Source organism: Calidris pugnax, unplaced genomic scaffold (genome assembly GCF_001431845.1).
Source record: "Calidris pugnax isolate Ruff unplaced genomic scaffold, ASM143184v1 scaffold133, whole genome shotgun sequence".
In the NCBI taxonomy this organism is placed as follows: Eukaryota; Metazoa; Chordata; class Aves; order Charadriiformes; family Scolopacidae; genus Calidris; species Calidris pugnax.
The window spans coordinates 7,915,332-7,929,993 of NW_015090977.1; the positions used below are offsets into that span (position 1 = coordinate 7,915,332).

The 14,662-nt window shown below is 41.1% G+C and overlaps 1 protein-coding gene across 1 annotated transcript in view; it reads left to right on the top strand.

Annotated features, from left to right (window-relative positions):
* Positions 1-14,662, top strand: part of AUTS2 (autism susceptibility candidate 2) — a 630,583-nt gene that overhangs the window by 181,100 nt on the left and 434,821 nt on the right. Inside the window, exon 6 of the mRNA XM_014953035.1 lies at positions 7,215-7,250. Within this exon, the coding sequence (XP_014808521.1) occupies positions 7,215-7,250 (36 nt within the window). The remainder of the gene's footprint in view (positions 1-7,214; positions 7,251-14,662) is intronic.

Genomic DNA, 14,662 nt, shown 5'->3' on the forward strand with positions numbered 1-14,662 from the left:
AGAGCAGAGCAGAGGGGCAGAATGTCCTCCCTCAGCCTGCTGGCCACACTTCTATTGATGCAGCCCAGGATGCGGGTGGCTTTCTGGGCTGAGAGCTCACATTGCTGGCTCACATCAGCTTTTCATTCACCAGTAAGCCCTAGCCCTTTTGGCAGGGCTGCTCTCCATCCCTTCATCCCCCAGCTGATTCATCGTTTGTCCCCATCTTTCCTGCAGGCACCCCTTCAGGTACTGGAAGGCTGCAGTAAGGTCTCCCTGGAGTCTTCACCTCTCCAGGCTGAGCACCCCCAACTCTCACAGCTTGTCCTCATAGGAGAGGTGTTCATACTTCCATTCATCTTTGTGACCCTCCTCTGGACTCACTCCAACAGGTCCATGTCTTTCCAGCTCTGGGGACCCCAGAACTGGACACAGTGCTCCAGGTGGGGTCTCATGAGAGCAGAGCAGAGGGGCAGAATGTCCTCCCTCAGCCTGCTGGCCACACTTCTATTGATGCAGCCCAGGATGCGGGTGGCTTTCTGGGCTGAGAGCTCACATTGCTGGCTCACATCAGCTTTTCATTCACCAGTAAGCCCTAGCCCTTTTGGCAGGGCTGCTCTCCATCCCTTCATCCCCCAGCTGATTCATCTCCCCCTGTATGGATACTGGGGGTTGCCCCAACCCTGCGCTTGGCCTTGTTGAACCTCATGAAGTTCACACATGGGCCCAATTCTTGAGCTTTTCCAGTTCTCTCTGAATGGCACCCTGTCCCTCAGGTGTGTCACTGCAGCACGCAGCTCAGTGCCAGCTCTGTCTTGGCACTAGTGCAGATTCATAGGAAGTGGAGAGCAAATGTCACTTCCCTAGCACGCCCGAGAGAGGTCATAAGAATTCACAGGTTGCTTAAAAGGAACATTATGTAAATATATGTGAAAATGTATATTTTAAAATGTTATACATAATTTATGTTTTGCTTTAAAAGTAAGGTCTTTATGCTTTGATAATTCATTGCAATACAAGCCTGTCTCTGTGGTCTGGTGTTGCCAATTCAGCTGAGATTTGAAAAACATGCACGAGAGAACTCTCATCTTGCCTGAGTGTGTGCTGGCCTTTCCCAGCCTCTTTCAGTTAAGTAAATACCATTCCCTGTTTCTCTCTCCCCCAAAGACAAACACCCCATGTTTTTAAATGATAGGGCCTGAGAAAGTGGTAGTGATACTTCCATTTCCAGTTGTGGGTGAGTCCGGGTTGAGCTGCCCTCTTCAGCACAAAGATGCATCAAGAGCTTAATAAGGTTATTTTAAATAATATCTTTCAAAGGAGGGAGTTTTCTCATGATACCTACCAATTTCTGTCCAGAAAAAACTACAGACTAAAGAGTGATCCTATTCAGTTTTTACAACTGTTTTTTCAGGAAACAATAAGCAAAAAGTTGTGTACTCAACAGAAGATAGACCAAAACCATAAAATATTGCAGGCAGATTAACCCTGAGGTCAGAGAGCAAATTTTGGACATGAAATAGAGTGGATCTTCAGCCATGTAGCCCGACAGCATTGTAAGATTAAGCATGGCTACTGCATGGAAATATGTCTAATGAAAGAAGTGCATATACTCTAGGTGGATGATCAATTTTCAAATCCCTCGTTGTAAGTAAGCTGTTGAAACAGAAATGTTAGCTTCGTGAGCTTTAATGCGTAGCCTAAGTGATAGCTTAGTGACAGATGCAGAATGAGGGAGATGGTATAATGAATATCCAGTTGCAAACTGACATGTCAGTGGCTTCATTCCCTCTCCTGTCAGATATCTTTCAACTCTGCATATTGTAAATGTACCTACAGTCCTTGGATAACACAGATTGATGCGAAGTGTGTTTACAAGGGATGACTCCTTTCCAGGCTAATGAGATCCAAGCAGGTAATTTGCAGCATTTGCGAGAGAGGTGGTCAGAAATGAAAAGAAGATAATTCAATGAAAAGACCATGTTAAACAGGAGACTTTTCTCATAATGAGGCTTGAAATAGCATCAGGCAGTAGGAAGAGAAATATCCTATGTTCTTGTCAGAGGCAATGCAGTGAGACTGATTTCCATCAACTCTTTCCTTTGTCCTCGTCTCGCACACATGTACACACACGCACACACCCCTCTGTGAGAGAACATAATTAGCAGAGAACTTGACCTCTACTAGATTAGGGATAATGACTGCTCGAATGCTCCATTGCAAGCGTTTGACAGTGCCCTGATACATCTCCCCGTTTGAATTTCATAAACCCATTTCTCTCTGCCTTTCTCCCCTAGATAGTATTTTTTGGAATGACAACTTGTTTTTTCCTTTATGGACAGAGGTAGCTTCAGGGGCCTAAAAGAGAGAAATTGGAGAGCTGCTCCTCCTTTATATATAGGGTGCTGTAGTCAGTTTAATCTCATCAAAATCTTGCCAGTAGTAGAATTCATTTTGTTGAGATTTTGCTTGGAGACAAGATGGCAGCGCTTTCTCTTTTCCTCAGCTTGGAGCTCAGTCAGCTTGTTTTCCTTATCTTTCTGTATGTATTTATTTTTAATTGAGTCTTCCCACTTTGGAATACACGGGGTAGATTTTACCTATGCTTTACAAAGCAACCAGAAGATTACACGAGGAAAACGCGAGGATTACAGCTAACCTGGGAGGTAAACGCACAGAGTATTCAGGGGTTCAGCCACCTCTTTGCTAATCAAAAACCAAATAAAAAAAACTGATTTCTTTGGTGCACATTCCTGAATTCTTGATCTGCCACGGAACTGAAGCTCATGCTGTAGATCATTGCTGGTCTCGTTAAAATCCAATGTCTGTGAATCGCCCTTGCTCATCGTTCCGGTAATGACGATGTGATGGGAGAAGGCTGGCAAGTGGCTTTGGGCACCCTCAGTCTTTGCTGCTGCTCCTGGTGCTGGCTGCAGGCTTTCAGCCAGGGGGTGGACATTCAAAGCCTCTCCCGTGTGGCCATCAGCTGGGAGGCAGCGCAGGTCTCCCACCCTTCCTGCTCAACAGGAGCGTGGATGCCTGGCCTCTGCCGGCTCTTCTGAACAAGGAAACTGGGAGAAATAGTTGGCACCTTTCTGTCTGGAATATTGTTCCAAATCTTGAATAAGGAGTGGGACAGGAATCTTTCCATTTGTCCCCTATGTTAAAGGTCTCGTGTTGGGCTCTCATCAAAGCTGACACACTCTTCCATGAGTGCTTCCCTGCTCCTACTGCGTGGGTACTATGTGCTTGAGAACAGGTTACAGCAAGGTTTCACTGAGGAGTAAGTCCTGGCGTGCCCTGCCCACCAGGTCTGTAGCTGTCTGCTTCAGGAATAAAGGTGTCTACACACCAGCAGCATAATCCTGTGGACTGCTCACGGTTTTGGCCTCAAATACGGAATATTTTCAGTTTTCTGTCTCCTATTCCTGCCACGTGTGTCCTGAGCCCAAAGAAAGACAAATTGAGGAATGGTCTTTAGGTTGTGTGCTCTGAAATCCTCAGTACTTTTCCTTCTCCAGAATATCCCTGATAATCTTGGCTGTATCTAAAGTGGAATAACACCAGCAAAGCTCTGTGTGTGTTTGTGTGTGTGTGTGCCAGAAGCTGATCAGCTGCAGTGGCTGCTTCTTTGTGTGTGTGTGTACGTGAGGGTGTGTATGTGTGTGTTTGTGTGTCTAAGGTTGGGTGCTTAAATGCTTTGTTGCATTATGTTAATTCCTCGGCAGTGCAATCAAATTCATGTCGTAATTAAAGCTGTCAGTTGGAAGGCAAGCCAATCGCCAAGAAAACACAGCATAACAAATGAAGTGAAATGATTCTGCGTGTAGCTATACAATGCTTCGCCAGGCATGAAATTAAATAAGTAATTTGATGTTGACATCAGAAATTGAAATGATACCCACTGTTCCTTCATTCAGTCAGACCTGCATAAACAATAGCCAGAACAAATATGTACAACACAGTCTTTCTCCCCACCCAGCTCCCCAAGTAATGCACAATATATATGCAAAATGGGTATAACTGTGCCTTCCAAGACCTCAAGGATGTAATTTTCTTTGGTACACAATAAACTAATGCTTACACAAGGGTTACTACATTTTTGCTCCTGGGCCAAAAGTTCTCTTTAAGAAAGGAAGGAAAAGAAAAAAAAAAGGGGGGGGCGGGGGGGGAAGCAGAAGGAAAACAACAAAACCAAAACCCTGTTAATTTTAAACAAGTGACTTGCCTTTGGTGATGGGCACCTGATGCAGGCTGCTGGTGGTGGTTGTGTGAATATCAAATAGTATATCTAATGTCAAATTTTGCAAAGGGTTTCGGAAAGTGAAACAGTTACCTCTATTATAGGCACACTTTATATAAAGAGATGTAGAACCATCCAGTGCAGGATCACGACTCAGCATGGGCTTGTAAAGCTGCTGCACACACAGTATCACATTCCTCAGTTGGTACCAAGGCTGGGCACTGGGGAGTGGGATCCTTTCGCTATTGGGAGTTATCAAAGAAGGTGAGAAGCTGTCGTCTTGCATAGCCCTTGCTTCAGCCTATCTGCTCTGTCAACACACAGTTCACAACACAGCTGACTTAGTCATTCATGCATGTGCAATGCAGGCTTTCTGACTTCAATTAAAAAGAGTTTGCAAACTGTACTATCCATATGCAGCATGCAATGTGTGAAGGGCTATATTTCCATCCAGCAAACTCAAATTCCCTGAAAATGCACAGTTGTTTCTTTTGAGTGAAAGTCATTTGATTGCCATGTTTCGACTGTCCTCCCATAGCCATTGCGACATTGCTTTTGAAGGAATGGAAATATTCAGTGGGAAATATTTTGTTTGCTTATTCTTTTTTCTTCCTTTTTATTGTTTTGTTTTGATACTTGATCCTTCCAAAACTTGGAATAAAAAGGAGACAAAAATTACACACAGATGCAGAATGCAAACTTTGGAGCTTTCAGCCTGTAAAGTAAGTTTTAAAAATTGTGAGTGAAAGAGTGGGACTCGATTGGCATCTGCACATAGCTTGAAGTAAAGTGGTTATAATGATTGCACGTGTTGTACTTTGTGGGTAGATCTCTAGCTTAAATTAAAAGAATTTAAATGGCATGAAGCAGAAAGCAGAACGAATAAAGCGAAAGGCAGTGTATGTGATGTGCTTTAACAGGAAAGTAAATGCATTAGATACTAAACCAGAGAGTGCTGAATTGGGCTCTCTACCAGGTGCTGCAGAGCTGCAGTCTGTGGGCTGCAGTGGCTCCCAAAACCATGGTATGTGCCCATGGCAGGGACTTTTTAGTTGGGCTGAGCCTCATGGCTGTGTGTTCCCCAGTCTGCGCTGCCTGTTCCTCGGCTGCTGCAGGGGCGCTTTTGGGGACATGGTCCCTGGGACCAGGTGGGTCTTGCTGTGCGAGCTGAGGCCCCCGAGCAGCAAGAGTGGGGCCAGAAGGACTTGGGAATTTATTTATTTCTGTAGAGCTCTCCTTCCCCTCAGATAACCAGAGCTGTAGACTGCAGATCTTGAGTCCTGCAGTAGCTGCAGCCTGTAAAATAGTATTAAGGGGTAGGAACCACATACCTTCCGAATTTTTGTAGCAGTTTTGCTTGTTCATGTAAGATGTCCCACCAGAGTTTGTTGATTTTAGATATTGGTGCCCTTATGACTACCAAGGTAATTTCCTCTTGCTCCTAAAGAAGTCTTTAACTTCTAATGGCTTAAATGAGAACGTCTTCCCTAAATGTACGTAACCTCTCTAAACCTCTTTGATTTTTTTCCAATGAATTTTGTTGGTGTTAATTTAAAACTTCTTGGCACAATCTACTTCTGCTATGCCGAGGTCACTAAAAAGACACTATAACCCTCTTGTTGGGGTTTCTTTTCTTTGGTGTCAGTGCTGCGCACCAAGATCAGAAATTGAGAGAATTCCTTACAATAGTGTCTCAGAGCAGGGATAACAGGGAGGCAAATTCTGCTCCTTCCCAATGGTTTCCCAGGGCTGGTGGGGGCCCTGTGCGGTTCCCGGTAATCGCTGAGCTGTGTCATTGCTGGAAGTGAGGGTGTGCTAGGGAACAGCAGTGGGAATTGAGCTGTTAGGAGTTCAAGGCTGGTCATCTGGACCACCCACTGCTCACTAGAGAATTACCCTCTGCGTTTCCCTCCCTTGTCCATTGACTTGAAGCGTCGCAGGTGATGGGGCCGTAGCGTTGGGAACGGCTCACCCTTTAATGTAACAGCCAGTGACCTGGATTAGGACTGAGATGTTTAGGTCTCTCACCATGTCTCTGAGAGAACCTGCTGTGTAATCCCCATTGCTTAGATGAAAAACTAATGAAACAAAACCCTTCATCTCCTTAATTCCTGTGAATATAGAGGTTGTGATTGTGTCCCACTTAAATTGAATATCATGATGCTTTTTTTTTTAAGCATTTAAACCTTTTGATTATTTTCTGTGGCAGTAATGTTAGTTTTAATTCTTTTTATGGGTTTCAGTTTTGAAATCTGTTTCACACCGTAGATATTTCTTGTTTGGTTTTGCTTTCCTTTTTGAAATCGTTGGTTTCTCAGAGTGCCCATCTAAATGGGAAATTGTAGTGACTGCGTTCTCTGGAAAATGGTACATTGACTGAAGCGGCTTCTCTGTGCCCACGCGTTCTTTACATTTCAGACTACTAATTATGTTTACAAAATGTCTCATTTTAGAAAAGCACTATGTGTGTACTAACCAGGGCCTTTCGGGAATAAATTGGCAAACAGGTCATACACTGAAAAAGTCATCCAAACCCACCGGGCTTTTTGTTTTGAAGTCAGTCTATGTTTTTTTCTTTTCCCCCTCCTGCCTGCCCCTTTGTGGCCACAAAGCTGAGTAGCTGGAGTCCAGGGCATTGAATGTCAGCATGTCAGGGAGGCTGGTTGATGAGTGTCTGTTTAGTCTCAGTGCAGGGCGAAATGCCATCATTAATTCATTATCCAGCTGCCTGTCAAATAAATTGGCAATTACGTCCACCGCAGAAGCTTGGAATTCAGTAAATAGCACGTTACCATCTCAGAGTCGTTGAGAGATGTAAAGGGAAAAATTAAGCAACACCGTGTTTGTTTCAGTAGCAGATGACAAGGGGCAGCACGTTGGTGCTGTGATGTAGTGATGAAAAGCTTGGAAAGGGCTGGTAATGAGCTATGCGGATTGGAACGTGTTAAAAACCATCACTGACTTTCCACTTTGTCTTTGTGTTTTATTGCAGAGCTCAGCTCCTTCCAGCTTGGGAACAGGCTACTTTGTAAGTGTATCTCAACTTTAACACATGTGCCTCTGAACAGCATAGCATTGCTCCTGAAACGAAAGTGCCTTATTATATGGAAACAAGCATAAATAACCATTCTCAGTCTGCCCAATAGGTTAACTTCTCTTTTTCTACTCCTTTCTCCACAAATGCATTGTAAGTAATGTTTCAGACATGGTGGCCAATGTTTTCCTGAACTAATCAGGTATACTATTAATTACTACATAAATTCCAACAGTATTTAATTTACACAATTATAGCAAATAAAATGAACCATGGTCTTACCAGCTCTCTCATCTGAGATGGTAGGGTCTTGATTTCCCCTTGTACCAATTCTCATTGATTCATAGATTTGAAAGAGCCCACGAATCTCATCTCCTGGGCACCGCAGTCCAGAGAGCATGACACACTGATTTCTAGCTGTTGGTGAAAGCCCCATGTCTCACAGATGGTCTTGAAAACCCAGCTGTAATTGTATTTATTCTAGATTTACATTTTACGTCATGAGAAGAGGATCAGGCTCCAGCTGGTTTGATAATTGATCAGTCTTTTTTTTCTATTTATTTAAGCATGCCCCTTTATTGATTTGACAGTCTATATTTCACACCTTTCTATCTGTTTATTCCTACATTCATCAATATACTTTTTACTTGCACAGATAAGTTTGGAAGTAAAAAATGTTTTCCAGTCAATCCAATGCACTGTTTGTTTTGCTCCAAGATTTATATTTAAATTGCTCATACCCTGTGTTTCACTTGTAACTTAAGCTATATTCTCCAAGCGTGTCTTTTCTGCCTTTATAATATCTGTAGGAGAAATAGAGCATTATGTATGTCCAAAAACAGGTAGGTAAAATGGAGTGAGACTTTTTCTATAGCATTGCTCTATATAGTTAATAGTGTAATCAAAGCCTGCTTCTATCTTTTCATCAAACTCTGGGGAGGAGAAAACTACATAGCATTCGATTACATGATGGCAAAACTTTGTTGCTCTCTTGTCAGATTCCCAGAGAGTAATTTTCTTCCATTAGTACATGGTGAAATTTAGTCTTTTTTCATAGAGTTCTGTGATCCTGTAAAAAAGTTCTGGGATTAAACAGTGTATGTGTGACCTCATGTGTAAAGTGTAAAATGCAAGCACAAAAATTGCTTAATACCTGGAGAAGTGCCATGTCCTGCTGGATTTACATTGGACTTCTGCACAAACTGAATGTCCGTACTTCTGCCAGTGGTAAGGTCTGAAAACAGTGGTAGTTTTTTTAAACTATACTGAAGCCCAAATCAGTGTAAGGTAAGTTGTGAAACAGGAAAAAAACGGTTTCCTTTTTTCAGCACTTCCCCTCTTTTGTGTCCTGTGTATTTTTTATGAGGGAGGGAAAAATATTATCGGAATGGCTCAACGCTTATTTTGCTTAAAGACTAAAACTTGAATGTCTTTCCATAGTTCAGAGCAAATTGCTTTTCTTCGTCTGGGCACTTAAAATTCAAATCATGTGAGCATATACAGACACGCTGTGGAACGGGACAAATATAATATGGGATGGAAAGCTTTAACATATATAAATAAGCCTTGTTCTCCTTATAGTGGGAGCTGAATATGCATGGTTTAAGAACAATGTTCAGCTTCATCTTTAGGAAGCAGAGGTAACAGAAGAGAAGCCATCTGCTGTTCTCTTGCACCATACTGTCTGTGGGTTGGTCCAGTGAAATGAAATCTGGAAGGTGTCAACATCCCCTGTGCTCCAGCAAAAAGCTTGAAAGTTTCCAGTTCTCTCGAGTTAGGGATTTAGTAACGAGAAGAAGCTTGACATCTTCCAGTGCCAATGTATTGACACTCTAAATCATACTAATTTGGATCCGTGTAGGTGGGGGAGACATCCCTTATTAGGTTCCATTAATATGATATATTTAACAGCGCTGTTTCTTATGAATAGTCATAGTAATAAGATTTCTTTAACTTTCTTTCTTCACTAATATCTGAGTAGGTAGAAAACGTCCTTCAGTTTCTATCTTAAAGTCATTTTTACACTTACACAGTCTTGAATGAAACGTGGATGGTTTTTTCCTCCCTTTTCACTTTGGAAAATTGTTTTTAGGATTATCTTGCTTATTGTTTTAAAAAAGTCCATACCCTTATTAACTTACATGGGGCAAATAAAACCCAGATGTGTTTTGTGGTACCAGACAATGAGAAAAATGCTCCAGAATGATCCAATTAGCATGTGTTTCTGATAAATGTAATTATCGTATTATCAAAGTGCAAAAGAATATGCACTTGAATTGACTTTTTTCCAAAGCTTTTAACTAGAAAAGACTGTTCGTTTTTGTGTTCAGTGTTAACCCAGAACATCAAAACAAGGGACATTGGTTTCAAATAAAACAACAATGGGTTTAATAGATAATAATAAAGCTTTTGCTTGTAGAAATTATTGATCAATATATATTGTACTCGGACTACAAAATATCTCCTGCTGTAGCCTGTAGCACACCGAGGGAAACGTAGGCAACCAGGTAAGTTCAAATGTGTCCCAGCACATCTACCACAGAAAGCAGCAACACAGATGGAAGCTTTTGTTCAGGAGCCTAACGGTAGATTGGCTGTCCCAGCACATCTACTACAGCAACACAGATGGAAGCTTTTGTTCAGGAATGAATGAACACTGAGGTATGGATTAAGTAGCTTAAACTTGCTGTTTAATTCCAAGTATTACTGGAACCTTTTTGTGTTTAGGCCATGTTACTTAGCATGTACAAAACGGAGGGAATATTTGTGGGACTTGGAGTCTCCTTTAAGCCACGCTTATGTTGGGTACTTGGGTTTGATGGGTGGAGGCTCATGTGTCTGTAACGTTTGTGGGTGCTGTGCACTCACTCTGCAGCAAAGCAAAAATTACTTGTGGATCCTTTTATTCTATAGAGATGCTCCTGAGGTCTCTGAGTGTTTAAGAAAAATGTTTATAAATCCGACACTTTCCAGTAATACAAAATCATTTTTCTAATATCTGTGTGATAGTTCCGTCCCAGTAATTCATTATGCGCTTTCAGTAGTAGTGGTGAAAGCTGAGATCTTACCTGGTTTTATTCTATAACTGGGTAAATTTCTGAATGGCAAATTTTGAGACTGGATTCTTATGTTGTTGTTGCCTCTACGTTAGTGCTTCTTGAAAAGCAATAGGTAAAGAAAAATTCACATGCTCTGGGGAGGGCACTCCTACTGCCTGCTCTGACAACCCACCTTCGCTGTGAAGTCAAGGAGAGGGTTGGGAATCTCCATCAAGGGATTCACCCAAGGGATAACCCAAACCTAACTGGGATGATCAGAACTGCCATGGATTAAACAAACTGTCTAATTAGTTTCAGCAAAGCAGGACATGTGCGAGTAACCACTGAATGAGTGTTAATGATGCAAAGTTTTTGAGGAGTTCTGAGTGCATCCACAAGTTTTTTTCTTTTAGGAACAACTTAACCTTCTACTTGTTTCACAAGTGCTAGTATGTTCGGTAGGTTTTGTTGGGAAGCCATTTTCATCGTTGCTGGAATCTGTTTCACCTGTCTTGATGGGCCTTCTCAGTGTGGACACTTCTTACATATTATTCAGATCAGTAGTTAGAAGAGACAAAGGTAATTGAAAGGCTTTTGTACTGGCCTGACTTTGTTGTTTTCTATGGAGTGGGTCCAGTTTATGATTAGTGCATGTGAAAAAAGATCTGGATGTGCTGTTAATATTGGCGTGCCCTAAGAAATCATAACCAAATATTTCCTGGAAAATCTCCCAGTTGTCTTTGATGTTTTTTGCATTGCAAATTGTCATTGTCTCTCATCAAAGATAGATTATAAAGTAGAGTACATCTCATTGAGAAGTCAGATCAGATAATTGAAAAGTAGTTAGAATTTTAGGAACCTTTTTAGAACCTTTTTAGAACCTTTTTACCTTTAGAAGAAAAGTTATTTGAGTGGATTTTTAACATTGTCCAGCTGTCTGTGATTTCAGGAGGTTGAGAGATGTTTTAGAATATGATTGGAGTTTGAATAATAGTAGAAGCTTTTTCTCGTACCTGGCAACAAAGGATGATTTTTGCTAGTTTTCTTTGTGTACTTTGCACCCAACCAAATTCACACTAAAGAATACAAGTGCTTCATTGGTTTGCAACAAAACAGACCAGAAATCAAAACCTAAATAACTGAGTATTTTATTTTTAAATGACAAACCCAATTCCTGAGATTGCCGGGTTCTTCGGCAATTGTACAGTTTTTTGGTTTATGGCAACTTGTTTCGTTTGTTCTATTGGTCTGCTTCTCAACTCTTTGTGGCAATTTCTGAGGATTTTCTGATCCTTTTTTTAAAAAGTGTTTTTTTGGTTAGCAGGTTTTTCCCCAAAAAGCACAGAGTTTGAGGGTTTTTCAGAGCTGGATCGAATTTGGTAATAAGCTGGTGACAGAAACAGTAATGGAGAGTTGGAAGGGAGAAAGAAACTCCTGTGTCACTTCTTTTCCAAACAATGCTTTTGCTCCACCTTAAAAAAAAGGAAGAAAAATAAAAAATGTGATTTGCACATGGGCTGGTGACTCAGATAAACATAAATTGTGAGCGTATTCCCAAAGGCTCTAGCTAATCAGTTGTGCTATCCAATTTGGCCCTGAGTGGGTTCAGTTCAGCAGATGTTTGCGTAGTTACAGCGTGCCACTGGGACACTGTGTTGTGCAACGTTGCATTACATTACTCAGAGCTCTAAAAACTCATCCCAAGGAGAATAAGTGGAGCACCAGTGGTATTAGTACAGAGATGATGGAAAACCAGTATTTGGCCTAGATAAGGCCAGCTATTTCACTGTGCAGTAGGACTGATTTTCACCCAAGATGTTACCTTGCAGAAGGATGTGGAATTAGTTGTACCAGCACATTCTCTGGGCTCATATTCTCAGATAGAGAATATCTGAGAATAACCCAGATTATTCTTATACCTTAAACCCAGTAGATTTTCCTTCATTGCTAGGTCTGCACGCAGTGGCAGCCTGAGTTTTCTTCTCTGGGGTGGTCTAACATGTGAGGTTGTTGACTCCCTTCAGGTAGGAGAGTGTTAATAGACTCCACTCCAGGAGAGTATGGTAAGACCTGTTGGTTTCCACAGGAGAGAAACAAATAGATTAGATCAAAAGTATCATTCGAAAGAGATCTAAGAAATTCAACCAGCTGGTGTTACAGAAGGGATATAGTGTTCTGCATCATGTACACAGTGATGTTGGTAAATAAGAGTTGCAAGTAGGTTATTTTTAGTGCCTGACTTCAGAAGCCATACATTTAAATGTATTTTGCTCATGTAAAAGTGTGTATCCATCTGAAATACTGGGAGGTCTACAAAAGCAATACAGCTGTGGCTGTTTGGATGGCACCACACTTAATAAACTGTCATGTCCCCTCTGAATACAGTTGAAAAGACAATCCTTGTTATCCTGTGTTTGGCACTATAAATCATGGTTAACAAATCCTAATTTGCTTAGTAGGGTAATGAATGATCTCCAATTTTCTCACTGTAATTAGTTTTACCAACTATTATTGAGAAGGGTATACTGAAATCCATTTTAGCTCCACTTTAAAATCTCCATGTGCCCATTCTTTGCAGACGTGAGGCTGACAACAGAGATTATGAATCTTCTGATAGTAAATTCAGATTCAAGAAAAGTGGACAAGATTCCCAGTAGAAATCTCTCTGTAGGTCATAATACCTATTAGTGTTTGCAGACCTCAGTGGAGCAAATTTGGTGTGGAGCAGTGAGACCTGGAAACCCTGGTGTTTCTTTATCTGAAGTCTTTTAGGTGTTGTCTTTTGTTTTCCAGGAGCCATTGAAAATGCAGTTTATTGTAACAGCTGCTGTAAGGGAGGCATCATCATTGCCAGCTAAATACATTACGTGTAATAAAATCTACCCCAGGTCTATTAATTTCAGCATTTATAAGCTGTAGTGCTGTTCCTAGGGAGAACTGAGACTCATTAAAGAGTATGCTAACAATATGACCATCAATGCAAGAAGAACAGCAAAGGCTGTGGATTTCCAGCATGTGACTAATCCTGATGAGAATAGCTGGAGCTAAACAACTGTTTTTGAAGAACAAAACAGTGTATTTTTCTAGGGGTTAAGAAGACCTCATATTATTAACTCAATATTTGAGGAACATTTAGGCAAGCAGAATAAATGAGCTGGGCTGGAATTTGGTCATGACAGTCTCAGATCGTTTTGAGCAGAGATGATGAAGGTCTGAGGTATTTTTGCAACCATTCTGACTGGTGTTTCCTCATGCATTGTAGAGCCCTGCCCGAATGCATGCTCATATTTTTGAAGAAAATGCTTTGAATTTAAAATATTAATCCTTACAATTCTTCTTTGAATTGGGTGAAACGGTATTGTCCAAATCTTAAACAAGGAAAGCAGGGCACAGCAGCAGTTTCTCACCCAACTAAGCAGAACTGAGATCAGATTTCAGAATTTCAGGTCTTTCGGGTTTGCTCCTTCATTGCTGAAACACAGATTTTCATCCTCTGTCTGAACTGTGCAATGATTATTTTTGTTTGGACAGACCTCAGATACATCAGGTGATTCAGGAGTCGATGTCCCCAAGGAGTTATCCCTTAGGACTGAGCAGTGCTGAGCTAGAGGCCTTCGTGCTCCGCCTTGCTCACGCCCACTCTTACCTTAGTAGTTAGAATTTAGCAGTTCTGTGCTATTTATGTGATGTCTTTGGCTCAGTTTTGCCCTTTTTGTGTGGTTCCTGTGGGGTTTTTTCTAGCATGCTGTGTTATGTATAGAGCTCTTGCATTTCTTCACCGAATTCCTTGAGCTTGTTAGTCCCTTTTCCTTCTGCTTCGATGTATGGTTCTCCATTTACCTTGTTGGAACCATCTTTTTCCCAAGGATAACATATATGATGAACGGTGATGGCTTAGGGAAAGAAAGGGAAGAAGGAAGAAAGAAAGGGAGAAGAGAAGGAAATAAGAAATTTTATGTGTTCGAAGGGGTGATATGAAAATCTCCATTATTTGCCAGAAGGATCTCTTAACTTTTGTTGTCAGAAGAAGAGAGGAGTGTTGCAGGTGGTTTGTAGACAGCTTCATTTACAGTTTAAAAAACTTGAGGTTTTGAGTACATATTTTTTATGGTATTTTAGGTGAACTTCCTTAATAATTTTTTTCCAACAAAAATCAATTTAGAAGAATCAAGACACCATTTAAAAGCAAATTTTATATTTTATAATTCCTTGTTCTGGATATTTAAGACTGTATAAGAAGCAGAAAGACTTAAGATTTGCTGTCAATCTAAATTTGGTCTCTAATGCCCCATGTTACGTGTAGCTCATGTTTTGCTCAAGAGCTCATGCAATGCAGAAGAATTACTTTTTTGTGTTGCCCCTCTTTTT